Source organism: Poromitra crassiceps (genome assembly GCF_964638095.1).
Source record: "Poromitra crassiceps genome assembly, chromosome: 25".
In the NCBI taxonomy this organism is placed as follows: Eukaryota; Metazoa; Chordata; class Actinopteri; order Beryciformes; family Melamphaidae; genus Poromitra; species Poromitra crassiceps.
Genome location: NC_139649.1, coordinates 642,702 through 655,000, shown reverse-complemented (window position 1 = coordinate 655,000; position 12,299 = coordinate 642,702). Strand labels below are relative to the sequence as shown.

Here is a 12,299-nt window from a genome sequence, read left to right as displayed (position 1 = left end):
CATCCTGTCTCCAGGTCGTAAGGTAGCAGAGTCCACGCCCACCTTCCTCTCTCCATCAGGCAGTGACAGCAGCAAAATGGTGCTGCGCGGAGAACAGCTGCTGCTGGAGTGTATCGCTGCTGGGCTGTGAGGACACACACACACACACACACACACACACACACAATATCTGAAAAAAGTATTATGAGGATCAGTAAAATAGGAACAATAAAACTAATGTATGTAACTTAAAATGACCAAATAAATCAAATCAACAGAAATATGAATAATATGCAACATGATGTTCTCACCAAATGAGAAGTATATGAGAATATAAAGAAAAGAAATGTGAATCAACAGCATACAGTACGTACAAGATTATTAAAAATAGGGATGCACGATATATCGGTATTCATATCGGTATCGGCCGATGTTAGTCATTTTTTAACACATCAGCATTGGTCCGATGTTGCAATGTTAATATCGGTTGTCAGTATTAGTAAAATGTTTACATTGAGAGGAAACAATGCGGCAAATCTATGATTTATGGGCTTTTCCAAATGTTTTGGAAATAAAGAAATGCATTACTTTTTCAAATGCACACAAAATTTGATTATCATACAAATGTGTTTTTATTCAGACCATATCAACGGTAAATATTGGTTATCGGCCATACGAGCAATGTTAATATCGGTTATCGTCGGTATCGACCAACATTTTCATATTGGTGCATCCCTAATTAAAAATGTGCATCATATTCTCATTAGCAGGTCTATAAATGGTCCTAAATATGTAGAGAAAGTGTCTTATTAGTTAATAATTAATTATTATTAACTGTTCACTCAATGAACAGTTTACCTATTCCTGAGCCTATGCACTTGCATCTGGAGTCTGGGTGTGGCCTACATGTATTTCTCATATCTGATCTGTATAATGAACGAGGGTGCTTGTGTTTCTCTTCTCCAGTGGTAGAAAAAGTAGCAATACCATTGTTGGAGAAAAATATAGGTTCCATTGGCATTTCCTAATCAATAAGCTATATTTGCATACACATAATTAATGCTATGAGTTACCATGACATGAGGACTTCTCTCCTTTTGCTGAGACCTTGGTCAGTGCGTCGTGTTCCATAACAACTTTATATTTTTCTCCAACAACCATCATGGAAAAATATTTCTGCATTAAAAAATGTAGCAAAGTAACTAGTAACTCCAGTCGGATAAAGGATAGAAATACTCAAGTAAATAGCTCAAACCTGTAGACACTTACGTCTCCCCTGTCCTTCCTTCCCCCTCCAGGCCCACACCCAGTGTCAAGTGGTTTAAGAAGGGTGGCGACCTGCCAATGCAGAAAGTCAAGCTCGAGAACTTCAACAAGACCCTGAAGATCCTCAGCGTCTCAGAGGAGGATGCTGGGGAGTACGTGTGCATGGCCAACAACCATATAGGCAGCATACGCCACTCCATCTATGTGCAGGTCAAAGGTCAGAAGTGTGTGTGTGTGTGTGTGTGTCTGTGTGTGTGTGTGTGTGTGTGTGTGTGTGTGTGTGTGTGTGTGTGTGTGTGTGTGTGTGTGTGTGTGTGTGTGTGTGTGTGTGTGTGTGTGCGCACATCGACCACAGCTAACCTAATTCCCTGTGCCCCACAGCGGCTCCCTATTGGCTGGACAAGCCGTCCAATCTGGTGCTAGCCCCGGACGAGAACGGACGCCTGGTGTGTCGGGCCAACGGCAACCCTAAACCTCAGATCCAGTGGCTGGTGAATGGACAGCCTGTTGACAGTATGTTTCACTGTCCTTTCATTTATTCACATTATATCCACATCTCTTTCTGTGTATTGCACTTGGACTGTCTTGATGTACAGCAAGTACAAGTTCAAGGATAAGTTCACCCAAAAATGAAAATTCAGTCATATCTAGTTATCTATCCCCATGCCGGTGGAAGTCCACAAAACAGTCCTGGAGTGTAACCGCAAAACACTTTTGCAGCATTCTCCTAGTCAACAGAAACCCTGAGATTCTAATTTGACTTGAAAATACCTAATTTACACCCTGTTCTTAGCTCAAATCTTCACTGCAGCCGTGAGCTTAAAGTGAAAGTGAAAGTGGGACATTTTATTCAGTTTCCATGATTTAGTTTTCATATCCACTCAGGATAAGGATCATGTTCTTCATGATGACTGGATTTCAGCCACTTTAGTGGGGGAGCCAATCATCAGCAGTCGTGATGTTTTTTCCTGATTCTGAAACTGCCTGGAAAAAAGGACAGATGATTGAAAATGCAATAAGTTAAAATGTAAAAAAAAAAACGAAGCAACTGTATGAACCACATATTTAATTTTCCTTGTTTCTGTGTCCTCGACCCCTGTATTTCCTCTGTCCCTCCTCCCCCCTCCATTGCTCAGACTCTCTGCCCAACCTGAGCCGCCAGGTCCTGGGCGACACCATCATCTTCCGCTCGGTGCAGATGGGAAGCAGCGCCGTCTACCAGTGCAACGCCTCCAACCACCATGGCTACCTGCTGGCCAACGCCTTTGTCAGCATCCTGGGTGAGACGAGCACATCAGATCAGAACATCAGATCAGCTCCTGTAGAGGAGTGAGAACATCATAGAGAAGAGGAGGAGGACGTGGTGGAAGTGTAACCCTGTGGCATGCCTCTCCCTGCAGACATGGCTCCTAGTGTAACCCTGTGTCATGCCTCTCCCTGCAGACATGGCTCCTAGTGTAACCCTGTGTCATGCCTCTCCCTGCAGACATGGCTCCTAGTGTAACCCTGTGTCATGCCTCTCCCTGCAGACATGTAATCCTGTGTCATGCCTCTCCCTGCAGACATGTAATCCTGTGTCATGCCTCTCCCTGCAGACATGGTGGAAGTGTAATCCTGTGTCATGCCTCTCCCTGCAGACATGAAGTGTAATCCTGTGTCATGCCTCTCCCTGCAGACATGGCTCCTAGGATGCTGGGCCCTAAAAACCAGCTGATCAAAGTGATTGAGAACAACAGGACCTTCCTGGACTGTCCCTTCTTCGGCTCACCTCTACCAGACCTCCGCTGGTGAGCACCTGCTTGTTGCTCTCCTTGTTTTTGATAGTAGTGCAATGTAGGACTTTACAGAAGCACGATCACGAACGGCTCTTGAGAATAGAAACAATGGTGTGGCTTCATTACTGGCTCTCCTATGTGTCACTGTGACTGTGCAGGTTTAAGAACGGTCAGGGCAGCTATGTGTAACTGTGACTGTGCAGGTTTAAGAACGGTCAGGGCAGCGGGCTGGACGGAGGCCACTACCGGGTCTACATCAACGGCACCCTGGAGATCAAGCGGGCCCGAGCCGAGGACGAGGGCACCTACACCTGTGTGGCCAACAACATCCTGGGCAAGGATGAGAAGCAGGTCCGCCTGGAGGTCAAAGGTCAGTCATCACATCAGGCATCCTGTCGTGCGTTATTAACAACACGCCGGAGCCCAGGAAGGATTTACGTTACAGACTTAGCGATCGTTACAGAATTTCAAATGCGTTTTCATCGCTATTTATTGCATACTGTACTTTGTTCACCAATAAATTGTTACGCAAATTTGCTGTTTCCATTCAACATTTCTAATTTGATACATCATAATTCAAATTCAAAAATGTAAATACTAGGATGAAACCCAACTACTGTACTGTAATGATAGCAATACATTTGAGATAGTATTTAATCACTCAAGAGTGTGTGTGTGTGTGTGTGTGTGTGTGTGTGTGTGTGTCTGTGTGTGTGTGTGTGTGTCTGTGTCTGTGTCTGTGTCTGTGCGTGTGTGTGTGTGTGTGTGTGTGTGTGTGTGTGTGTGTGTGTGTGTACGCTCCCCTCCACCCTCACTCCACAGAGGCGACTCGTATCGTTCGAGCCCCGGAGCACCTGACGGCCATCAGGGGGTCGACAGCTCGCTTTGACTGTAAGGTGGTGAGTGACCCCACCATGCTGGCGTCTGTGGCCTGGATGAAGGATGACAAGCCTCTCTCTTTTGGATGGAGGTAACACTCAAAACATATGAAACGCTATACGACGGAGCAGGATGTTGCTCATCAAACAGACTTCTGGGGGCAACTGCTGTTGGTTTTAAACAGCAGTTCAGGGTGAAACCATGCCCTCTTTAAACGCTAACTGCTCCTTCATACTTCAAGCTAGACACTCCATTTAAACTTTAAACGAGTCACCACGTTTAGGACTCCATCACCTTCGTTCAGCTTTAATCTATCTTTTGTACCATTTGAGAAATCGCAGTTTACATTGTATACTTTTTCAGCCTTTATAAGGGGACCCTATGGAGCCAGCCTTGAGTGTGTCTCACTCTAGCAGGGGATACTTTTTACTAAATTCACAAACTGTCTGTCTGTCTGTCTGTCTCTCTGTATTTCTGTCTGTCTGTCTGTCTGTCTCTCTGTCTTTCTGTCTGTCTGTCTGTATGTCTGTCTGTCTGTCTGTCTGTCTCTCTGTCTTTCTGTCTGTCTGTCTGTATGTCTGTATGTCTGTCTGTCTGTCTCTCTGTCTTTCTGTCTGTCTGTCTGTCTGTCTGTCTGTCTGTCTGTCTGTCTCCCAGGTTAAAGAAGGAGGAGGAGTCGATGTCCATCCCCAACGTCAATGAGGGTGATGAGGGAACGTACACCTGCACCGTCACCTCTGAGATAGACCAAGACTCAGCCTCAGCCCGCCTCACTGTGTTAGGTACACAGGATTATACACTACTAGATTATATACTCTACTATACTACTATATTCACTGTGTTAGGTACACAGGATTATACACTACTAGATTATATACTTTACTATACTACTATACTCACTGTGTTAGGTACACAGGATTATACACTACTAGATTATATACTCTACTATACTACTATATTCCCTGTGTTAGGTACACAGGATTATGCACTACTAGATTACATACTCTACTATACTACTATACTCACTGTGTTAGGTACACAGGATTATACACTACTAGATTATATACTCTACTATACTACTATACTCACTGTGTTAGGTACACAGGATTATACACTACTAGATTATATACTCTACTATACTACTATACTCACTGTGTTAGGTACACAGGATTATACACTACTAGATTATATACTCTACTATACTACTATACTCACTGTGTTAGGTACACAGGAATATACACTACTAGATTATATACTCTACTATACTACTATACTCACTGTGTTAGGTACACAGGATTATACACCACTAGATTATATACTCTACTATACTACTATACTCACTGTGTTAGGTACACAGGATTATACACTACTAGATTATATACTCTACTATACTACTATACTCACTGTGTTAGGTACACAGGATTATACACTACTAGATTACATACTCTACTATACTACTATACTCACTGTGTTAGGTACACAGGATTATACACTACTAGATTATATACTCTACTATACTACTATACTCACTGTGTTAGGTACACAGGATTATACACTACTAGATTACATACTCTACTATACTACTATATTCACTGTGTTAGGTACACAGGATTATACACTACTAGATTATATACTCTACTATACTACTATACTCACTGTGTTAGGTACACAGGATTATACACTACTAGATTATATACTCTACTGTACTACTATACTCACTGTGTTAGGTACACAGGATTATACACCACTAGATTATATACTCTACTATACTACTATACTCACTGTGTTAGGTACACAGGATTATACACTACTAGATTATATACTCTACTATACTACTATACTCACTGTGTTAGGTACACAGGATTATACACTACTATATTACATACTCTACTATACTACTATACTCACTGTGTTAGGTACACAGGATTATACACTACTAGATTATATACTCTACTATACTACTATACTCACTGTGTTAGGTACACAGGATTATACACTACTAGATTACATACTCTACTATACTACTATATTCACTGTGTTAGGTACACAGGATTATACACTACTAGATTATATACTCTACTATACTACTATACTCACTGTGTTAGGTACACAGGATTATACACTACTAGATTATATACTCTACTATACTACTATACTCACTGTGTTAGGTACACAGGATTATACACTACTAGATTATATATTCTACTATACTACTATACTCACTGTGTTAGGTACACAGGATTATACACCACTAGATTATATACTCTACTATACTACTATACTCACTGTGTTAGGTACACAGGATTATACACTACTAGATTATATACTCTACTATACTACTATACTCACTGTGTTAGGTACACAGGATTATACACTACTAGATTATATACTCTACTATACTACTATACTCACTGTGTTAGGTACACAGGATTATACACCACTAGATTATATACTCTACTATACTACTATACTCACTGTGTTAGGTACACAGGATTATACACTACTAGATTATATACTCTACTATACTACTATACTCACTGTGTTAGGTACACAGGATTATACACTACTAGATTATATACTCTACTATACTACTATACTCACTGTGTTAGGTACACAGGATTATACACTACTAGATTATATACTCTACTATACTACTATACTCACTGTGTTAGGTACACAGGATTATACACTACTAGATTATATACTCTACTATACTACTATACTCACTGTGTTAGGTACACAGGATTATACACTACTAGATTATATACTCTACTATACTACTATACTCACTGTGTTAGGTACACAGGATTATACACTACTAGATTATATACTCTACTATACTACTATACTCACTGTGTTAGGTACACAGGATTATACACTACTAGATTATATACTCTACTATACTACTATATTCACTGTGTTAGGTACACAGGATTATACACTACTAGATTATATACTCTACTATACTACTATACTACTATACTCACTGTGTTAGGTACACAGGATTATGCACTACTAGATTACATACTCTACTATACTACTATACTCACTGTGTTAGGTACACAGGATTATACACTACTAGATTATATACTCTACTATACTACTATACTCACTGTGTTAGGTACACAGGATTATACACTACTAGATTATATACTCTACTATACTACTATACTCACTGTGTTAGGTACACAGGATTATACACTACTAGATTATATACTCTACTATACTACTATATTCACTGTGTTAGGTACACAGGATTATACACTACTAGATTATATACTCTACTATACTACTATACTCACTGTGTTAGGTACACAGGATTATGCACTACTAGATTATATACTCTACTATACTACTATACTCACTGTGTTAGGTACACAGGATTATACACTACTAGATTATATACTCTACTATACTACTATACTCACTGTGTTAGGTACACAGGATTATACACTACTAGATTATATACTCTACTATACTACTATACTCACTGTGTTAGGTACACAGGATTATACACTACTAGATTATATACTCTACTATACTACTATACTCACTGTGTTAGGTACACAGGATTATACACTACTAGATTATATACTCTACTATACTACTATATTCACTGTGTTAGGTACACAGGATTATACACTACTAGATTATATACTCTACTATACTACTATACTACTATACTCACTGTGTTAGGTACACAGGATTATGCACTACTAGATTACATACTCTACTATACTACTATACTCACTGTGTTAGGTACACAGGATTATACACTACTAGATTATATACTCTACTATACTACTATACTCACTGTGTTAGGTACACAGGATTATACACTACTAGATTATATACTCTACTATACTACTATACTCACTGTGTTAGGTACACAGGATTATACACTACTAGATTATATACTCTACTATACTACTATATTCACTGTGTTAGGTACACAGGATTATACACTACTAGATTATATACTCTACTATACTACTATACTCACTGTGTTAGGTACACAGGATTATGCACTACTAGATTACATACTCTACTATACTACTATACTACTATACTCACTGTGTTAGGTACACAGGATTATACACTACCAGATTACATAATCTACTATACTACTATACTCACTGTGTTAGGTACACATGATTATACACTACCAGATTACATAATCTACTATACTACTATACTCACTGTGTTAGGTACACAGGATTATACACTACCAGATTACATAATCTACTATACTACTATACTCACTGTGTTAGGTACACAGGATTATACACTACTAGATTACATACTCTACTATACTACTATACTCACTGTGTTAGGTACACATGGTTATACACTACCAGATTACATACTCTACTATACTACTATACTCACTGTGTTAGGTACACGGGATTATACACTACTAGATTACATAATCTACTATACTACTATACTCACTGTGTTAGGTACACGGGATTATACACTACTAGATTACATAATCTACTATACTACTATACTCACTGTGTTAGTTAGTGAGGACATATGTCACATGTTTAACGTGACGTAGTCGCGTGTTTAACGTGACATAGTCACATGTTTAACGTGATGACAGTAGGCTCGTCTCGTCAGACATCGACGTTGCAGGCAATAAACTAACTCATTTCACAGCAGCCATGTTGACGTGTCAAAGCAGGGTAAACACGGGTGTAACCAATGACATTAATGAGGGCCATGGCACTGGAACACCTAAATGGAATTGAACCATCATTAATATTATTGGTTACACCTGTGTTTACCCTGCTTTGCACATCGAAATGGCTGCTGTGGAAAGGGTCTATTGGTGTCTTGAACGTAACGACGTCTGATGTTGAAGTAGCTAGCTGGAGCATAAGGGTGAACGTTGAACAATGAAGCTATAGTGTCCTCGTCTTGCAAGCGAGAGAGCGCGCGTTCGTCTCCCGAGTGCGCCAACGTGGTTTTACTTTCGGTTATAACCCTAACCCAAACCATAACCCTAACCTTAACAAAGTTCCTTTAGTTGCCTAAACAGTTGCCTAAACCCAACCAACTTGTTTTAGTTACCGAGATGTTTACTTTCACTTTTAATTAATGCCGGAGGAACGTAACCGGTGTCAAATGGCGTCAAGTTGATGGTATTTGATGAGTTGGGAGTGAGAATGTGTTGGAAATGAGTAAATAGTCACGTACTGTAGCTTAGCTCATTTCCTCCCTCTGCATGCAGCCTATAGAAACACTGTAGTGCTGTGTAGTACTGTAAGTGCTGTAGTCAAGCTATGTACCGCCCACTAAATCATGTGTGTTGCTTCCCTTAATGATGATTGGGTGCTAGACTAACCTGTGAACTTTAACCTTTATACCCACTTCCTTGTCCGTGACCCCGCCTCACAGAGGAAGCCTCCCTCAACCCCTCAGTCTCTAGTGCCTTGCCTGCAGGTAACACACGGGTGGTCGGGTGAAATCCCTCTTTCTTTCTTTCTTTCTTTCTTTCTTTCTTTCTTTCTTTCTTTCTCTCATTCTCTAATTTTCTCTCTTTCTGTGTTTTGACTCGTGCCTCTGTTTCATTATAATGCTTTCATTAAAATGCTGTTAACATTGAAATCGGTTAATTGTGTAGTGCGTGCGTGCGTGTGTGTGTGTGTGTGTGTGTTTGTGTGTGTGTGTGTGTGTGTGTGTGTGTGTGCGCGTGTGTGCGTGCGTGCGTGCGTGTATGCGTGCGTGTGTGCGTGCGTGCGTGCATGTGTGTGTGCATGTGTGGACCATCTCTAAGTCCAGGTTGTTCTCTCTCTCTCCAGACCGTCCGGATGCTCCCATGGATCTGGACCTGTCAGACCCAGCAGTCCGCAGCGTTCGCCTCACATGGATCCCTGGAAATGACCACAACAGCCCTGTCACAGGTCAGTCCCACAACAGCCCTGTCACAGGTCAGTCCCACAACAGCCCTGTCACAGGTCAGTCCCACAACAGCCCTGTCACAGGTCAGTACCACAACAGCCCTGTCACAGGTCAGTACCACAACAGCCCTGTCACAGGTCAGTACCACAACAGCCCTGTCACAGGTCAGTACCACAACAGCCCTGTCACAGGTCAGTCCCACAACAGCCCTGTCACAGGTCAGCATCTCCATCTTTTGATCACAAGTGGTTTTATCTATAGAGACCAAAACCTTTCTTTGTTTTTTGTACTGGGCTGTAAACATGTTTATTTCTGCCGTAAAGTCGGGCATTTTAACATGGTGATGAATGGGGATTGACTCAATTTTGCAGCCAGCCAGCCAGCTCTGTGGCCAGGAACTGCAGTTTGGTCAACAGTACACACACACACACACACACACACACACACACACACACACACACGGTCCTTGCTCACAGCAGTTGGGTGTGTCCCCTGCAGAGTTCCTGGTGCAGTTTGAGGAGGACCGCTGGCAGTTGGGGCTGTGGCAGGACCTGGAGAGTTACCCTGGGAGCCTGAACTCTGTCATCCTGCAGCTCGTCCCCTACGTCAACTACCAGTTCAGGGTCATCGCCATCAACGCTGTGGGCCGCAGCACGCCCAGCGGCCCCTCGCCACGATACCGGACCAGTGGAGCCGGTGAGGAGCACCTGACCACATTTTCACCCAAGCTTTCAATCTGGGTTCTGTGGCCTGGAGCATGCGCACCAGAGGCTTCTGGTTAGCCCTCTGCTAGCTGGAATGGGAGTAAAATAATTCAATGGTGCAGCACTTTTAGACTTTCCAAATGTTATCGGACCAGATGGATCAAATTCTGTGTCATTTTGCAGGGGGTCGTGTCATGACTGCTGGACAGTTAGACAGCTTATTATGATTAAACTCTGCATTGTTGTCTAGGTCTCGAACACCACCAGCCGGTTAGCCCGACAATTAAACCATGACTTAGCAGAGCATACATACATGTACATAGCCATGACTTAGCAGAGCATACATACATGTACATAGCCATGACTTAGCAGAGAGGGCGTTGGCTGATCCACTGGGCCAGCGTGAGTAGAAAAGCCTTCCTCTCTGCTGTTGGTCTATGATCCACAACACTAGAGGGCGCTGCCGAGAGAGACAGACGACTAACACACATCCCATACACTAAAGAACATCTATGGGGTTCGCTCCACGGTTACACCGTCAATAGTTCATTAGTTAGACCATTATCTTCGGTTTGGGGTCCAGGTTAGGTCGGTGTCCACGTGGCGTTCTGCTCTCAAACGCCCCACTCCTCTCTCACTTCCTGCTTCCTGCTGGAAATGACCCCTGAGCGCTAGGTCAGCCTGCCCTCAAGTCAGGCCTCAGCCAATCATCTGCTCAAACATATGACAAACATGGCACCTAACCAATACGACCGAGACAGTTGTGTGACGCTCAGAACTACAGTATTTATCCACTGTTTTACAGCCAGGACAGAGTACAGTAGGCTACGGCTAGCTGCACTCCTCTGCTGTTATACAGAATAATACAGAACACTCTGCTGTCGTCAATCCTGTGTAGGACATTATTCAAAATCATTACATATTGTGATACGTACATTAAGTTGAAATTGTTTCAACTCGATATCAGGTTCATCGCTCACAGCTGAAAGCGCTACTTTTAATGCCAGAACAGCAGCAGCACTTTAGTTACAGGTGTTTGGTGGACACAGGGCCTTAGTGTTATAGCCTAAACGCATCACACAGTCCAGCCATACTAGGTGTTGACTGGCCTCGTCTTTGTGGGACTAAATTGTAACTTGACTTGTGTTTTGTTGGAGCGGTGGTTATCAGTGTGGATCTGAGTGAATTTATGTTGTGTGTGTATCTCAGCTCCAGATGTCATTCCCACCGCTCTTCGAGGTTGGGGCACCAAGAAGGACAATATGGAGATCACCTGGGAGGTAAGATCACCTGGGAGGTAAGACATGGAGAAATGAAACATTCTACCAGGCCTTAACTACTGCACTCATCTCACCCCGCACCCCAAGAGGATCACAATGGAAATAAGCCTTTGGCTTTATTGTGTACTTAATCCTCGGCATGTGTTAATGTATGTAAACGGTCTTCATTTGAAGCTTTTTTATGTGGATTTTACATTGTGTCAAATAAACTACTACTATACCTTTCATTTGCTGAATTTAGGCTTTTTCTAAATTACTTTCGTCATTTTATGGATCCTAGTGTTCATCTACTATTTCCACTACGTTGTTTGTTTTGCTTGAGACAGCTACAGTATATAAGGTCTTTGTTCTTTGTTTATTTTACTGTAACTCACCTGCACTCATTATTGGCTGCATTTTTTTAAACTATATTTTTTGCAATTTTTCAACATATCATTTTATTACTGTGACTTTTTATTGTTCAGCTTGTTCAGGTGTAGCATAAAAAAATAACATAGACACTTCATGAT

General features: G+C 41.7%; 1 protein-coding gene across 1 annotated transcript in view; it reads left to right on the top strand.

The window, feature by feature from the left end:
• Positions 1-12,299, top strand: part of nfasca (neurofascin homolog (chicken) a) — a gene marked incomplete at both ends in the record, with an annotated part of 70,427 nt that overhangs the window by 24,114 nt on the left and 34,014 nt on the right. The window contains 12 exons of the mRNA XM_083660648.1: positions 15-126; positions 1,278-1,462; positions 1,627-1,758; positions 2,382-2,525; positions 2,921-3,032; positions 3,224-3,390; positions 3,843-3,990; positions 4,557-4,681; positions 9,303-9,347; positions 9,707-9,808; positions 10,305-10,502; positions 11,720-11,790. Of these exons, the coding sequence (XP_083516774.1) occupies positions 15-126; positions 1,278-1,462; positions 1,627-1,758; positions 2,382-2,525; positions 2,921-3,032; positions 3,224-3,390; positions 3,843-3,990; positions 4,557-4,681; positions 9,303-9,347; positions 9,707-9,808; positions 10,305-10,502; positions 11,720-11,790 (1,541 nt within the window). The remainder of the gene's footprint in view (positions 1-14; positions 127-1,277; positions 1,463-1,626; positions 1,759-2,381; positions 2,526-2,920; positions 3,033-3,223; positions 3,391-3,842; positions 3,991-4,556; positions 4,682-9,302; positions 9,348-9,706; positions 9,809-10,304; positions 10,503-11,719; positions 11,791-12,299) is intronic.